A 3,205-nucleotide genomic window follows, 5' to 3' on the forward strand; every position below is an offset into this window, starting at 1 on the left:
CGCACGCAGACAGACACAGACAGACACACACACACACATACACACACACACACACACACACACACAGATTGAAAGAAGAGAAGGAGTAGATATTTCTTTCAACATTTCTTTCTCTATTTCTTCTTTCTGATTGTCAAGTGTATGACCTAGAAAATACCCTCTGTTTGTAACCATACTTACATCCAGGGATGTGAAAATATGGCAATTACAAGCATCATGACTACAAACAACAGACACAGCAGTTCGTCCAGGAAGGCTATTTATTTTACATGACTCTAAATGCAATGTGATACTTTACTTCACTACCCTACTTCAGTTGATGTGGCATCGCCCCCAGGTGTAGTCTGAAGACAGCGTAATGACACAACACAGGTAGACCACCTTCTCTTTTAAATAAGACATAGATTACCAAATTGAGACAGATTTTATTTAGTGATGTCTCCATTACATCTTCAGTGACAAAACTACAAACACGACCACGTACAAAGTTAATAAAATATATATTTTGAGCAAGTCTAGGTAGTTCTGTTTTAGTAGATTCGTTTCCCCTTAAGCTATAAATCCACTGACATATACAGACCCCGAAGAAAAAGAAATACGTAATTTAATCGTGCAAGGAATTAGTTCCTTTCAATTTTACATCTTAAATATGAACAAATATATGACATATACTTCAAAGAGTTGTATTTATATGGCCAGTTACGTCATTGAAGCTCTTCCGAAATCATGAGATCAGACACAACCAAGAAATCGGTTCCCCGAAAGATAGTAAAAAATTAAAATAACAAATACAGTCTGTAAGTGAGGTGGACAACTGGAGCGCTACAACAAACGTACTAAACACAACTTCACCCGTGCAAAAAAAAAGAAAAAAGTCTCAATTTTTTCAGAGTTTCACAGTAGCCATGAGCGGTTTTTTCTTGTTCCTGTCCATTATTCTGTCCTCTTTTCTTCCTCCTCCTCTCCGCTTGTTTGTGAGGAGTTGATCACTTTATTCTCTTTTTTCCACTTCATCCGGCGGTTCTGGAACCATATCTTTATCTGCCGTTCAGTCAGGCAAAGTGCGTGCGCAATCTCGATTCGGCGCCGCCTGGTCAAATACCTGTTAAAATGGAACTCCTTCTCTAGCTCGAGCGTCTGGTATCGGGTGTAAGTCTGACGACCTCTGCGGCCGGCATTGCCGAAGGTTCCTGCCAGAAAAAGTAATGGAAAAGAAAGTTAAGCAATAATACACATCTCCGACAAGCTTGATCATCAAAAATGACTCATGGCCACCAATAGCTGAAAATTCAATAAGAATCTAGACACATACAGAAACAACTGCAAATTGGATGTTTACAGTATTAATTTAACAATGCGAGTCATTCTTATGATTAGTAATAATACTGCTATCCATTATGCCGTTAACAACAACAACAACAATATAATAATAATAATAATAATAATAATAATAATATAGAGTGGGGGTTTGGAGGAGAGACACTTCTGTTAACTGTACGTTTTCGAGATATAATCATGGCAGCTGTTTTCTGTCTGCATGCTTCTAACAACTACCAATGATACATCTGACCATTTAAAGAATGAGTTTCTTATTGATTTGTACCATATGCATTAACGGATCTACCTAAACCATATATATACTACTAATGGACATCAGTTCCTTTGAGCCAACAAATAATAAATCTAAACGTTGAGACTTTTCACTTTTTGATTAAAGAGATTGCACTTAAAATAGCTATAGATCAAAGGTAAGAATACCCACTACCAAATGCAACGGGAGCTCCAATTGTATTTTTATCTATCAAATAGGAATGTCTAAAGAATTTATTGCTATAAGTTATTTTCATTTTCTACACATGTTCCTCTGTCGTTTTTCATGTCTCAGAAACGCTCAGTTCTTGTAGCCAGTATATGTTCTTATAATTAAATGATACTGTGTGGGTGATCATATTTTAATAATGTGTTTACGCACGTGCCTGAGCCCTGTCTGAGAGATATTCTGTCAAAGCAATAAGACATTCACAAATAAATATGAGATTTACTTTAGAGATGTTTTTCGTCTTTAGACTGATATTTTTGGATGTCATTAAACCATAAAATACACCAGAGGAAAGCAGTAAATATGAACGACGTGAACTTTGCAAGGGATCTGCTCCCTCTATCTCCAGTCTGCGAGCGACGGTCTCCTCTCACTGTAAAGTACCCTGTCATTATACAGTACAGCAGTGTTACTCGCTACAGGCTAACCACGATATAATGTACAACAAGAAAACAAAAAAGAGACACTGTAAAAACGTTATGACAATGACAGAAGAGATGGACTCACCGTTGCAAGAGTTCATCCTTTGCATCCACGGATAGACAGGGGCAGATGACTTCAGTTCATCGCCATCAGCGAATATGTTTTTGTTATGTCCCGTGCAATCTGACTTGCGCTGATCCTGGTTTAAAACGAGCGAGTGCTCCTCCAGGCTGGAAATCGCACAGGCGGGGTCTTTTTCTCTGTAAAAACTGGCCGCTGCATAGTCGCAAGCACCGGCAGTATTGGTCCGGCCATAGGCACTGCTTGCCTGCTGGTAATAAGAGGATGCATAAGCCTTGTCTTGGACACTGGTAGTTCCATAGGCAGCGCCGGGATAGTGTCTTAAAGGATCCGTGTATCCTGAGGAGTATAACGGTATCTGTCCCAAGAAAGACTCCTGTCCGCCGGGCAGAGTCACGGGGAAAGTTGAGTTTACAAAATAGGAACTCATTGGGAGGGCACAGTTCTTTTCCAAGGATTATGATTTGTTGTGTTTTATAGTCCAAGTGGTTTAGCTATTAGTCGTTTATCGGAGATTGGGTTTTAGCTGAAGGGGGGTGGCGAGGTGCCAGTGTGGGACAGAGGGGAACTATACCATCTGATCAGTGGCGGACCAATCGCGTGCGTTTGTGATAGCAAAATAGCCCCCATGAGGTGGTTTGATTGCACGCGCCGGGGACCCCAGCGCAAACTGGAGAGCTGAGGCGTTTTTCACCGTCTTTTCTTTCCCTCTAATGAGACTGGCAAATGTGAATCACGCTGGCATTTAAACCTTTGCGTTTATAATATATTCTCATTTCATTCGTATGTGATGTACACGTCGATAGTTGAAGTAATATGATTAGTAAATGGAATCGCTTTAAAGCCCACCAGTATCAGTATGTCTGAAGAACTAAATATTTA

General features: G+C 39.8%; 1 protein-coding gene across 1 annotated transcript; it reads right to left on the reverse strand.

Moving 5' to 3' along the window:
* Window positions 1-933: 933 nt before the first annotated feature.
* On the reverse strand, window positions 934-2,828 carry hoxb6b (homeobox B6b). The gene is made up of 2 exons (XM_036532392.1): window positions 2,327-2,828; window positions 934-1,190 (listed from the first exon to the last, which is right to left on the reverse strand). The coding sequence occupies exons 1-2, from the start codon at window positions 2,751-2,753 to the stop codon at window positions 934-936; spliced, it is 684 nt and encodes a 227-aa protein (XP_036388285.1). The 5' UTR covers window positions 2,754-2,828.
* Window positions 2,829-3,205: the final 377 nt, after the last annotated feature.

Source organism: Megalops cyprinoides, chromosome 1 (genome assembly GCF_013368585.1).
Source record: "Megalops cyprinoides isolate fMegCyp1 chromosome 1, fMegCyp1.pri, whole genome shotgun sequence".
Classification (NCBI taxonomy): domain Eukaryota; kingdom Metazoa; phylum Chordata; class Actinopteri; order Elopiformes; family Megalopidae; genus Megalops; species Megalops cyprinoides.

Bases quoted from the DNA above. Each gene is read 5' to 3' on its own strand.
- hoxb6b (XM_036532392.1), bottom strand. From the start codon at position 2,753: ATGAGTTCCTATTTTGTAAACTCAACTTTCCCCGTGACTCTGCCCGGC. The intron at 1,191-2,326 runs GTGAGTCCATCT...TTTTTCTGGCAG, and splicing joins AAGGATGAACTCTTGCAACG to GAACCTTCGGCAATGCCGGC.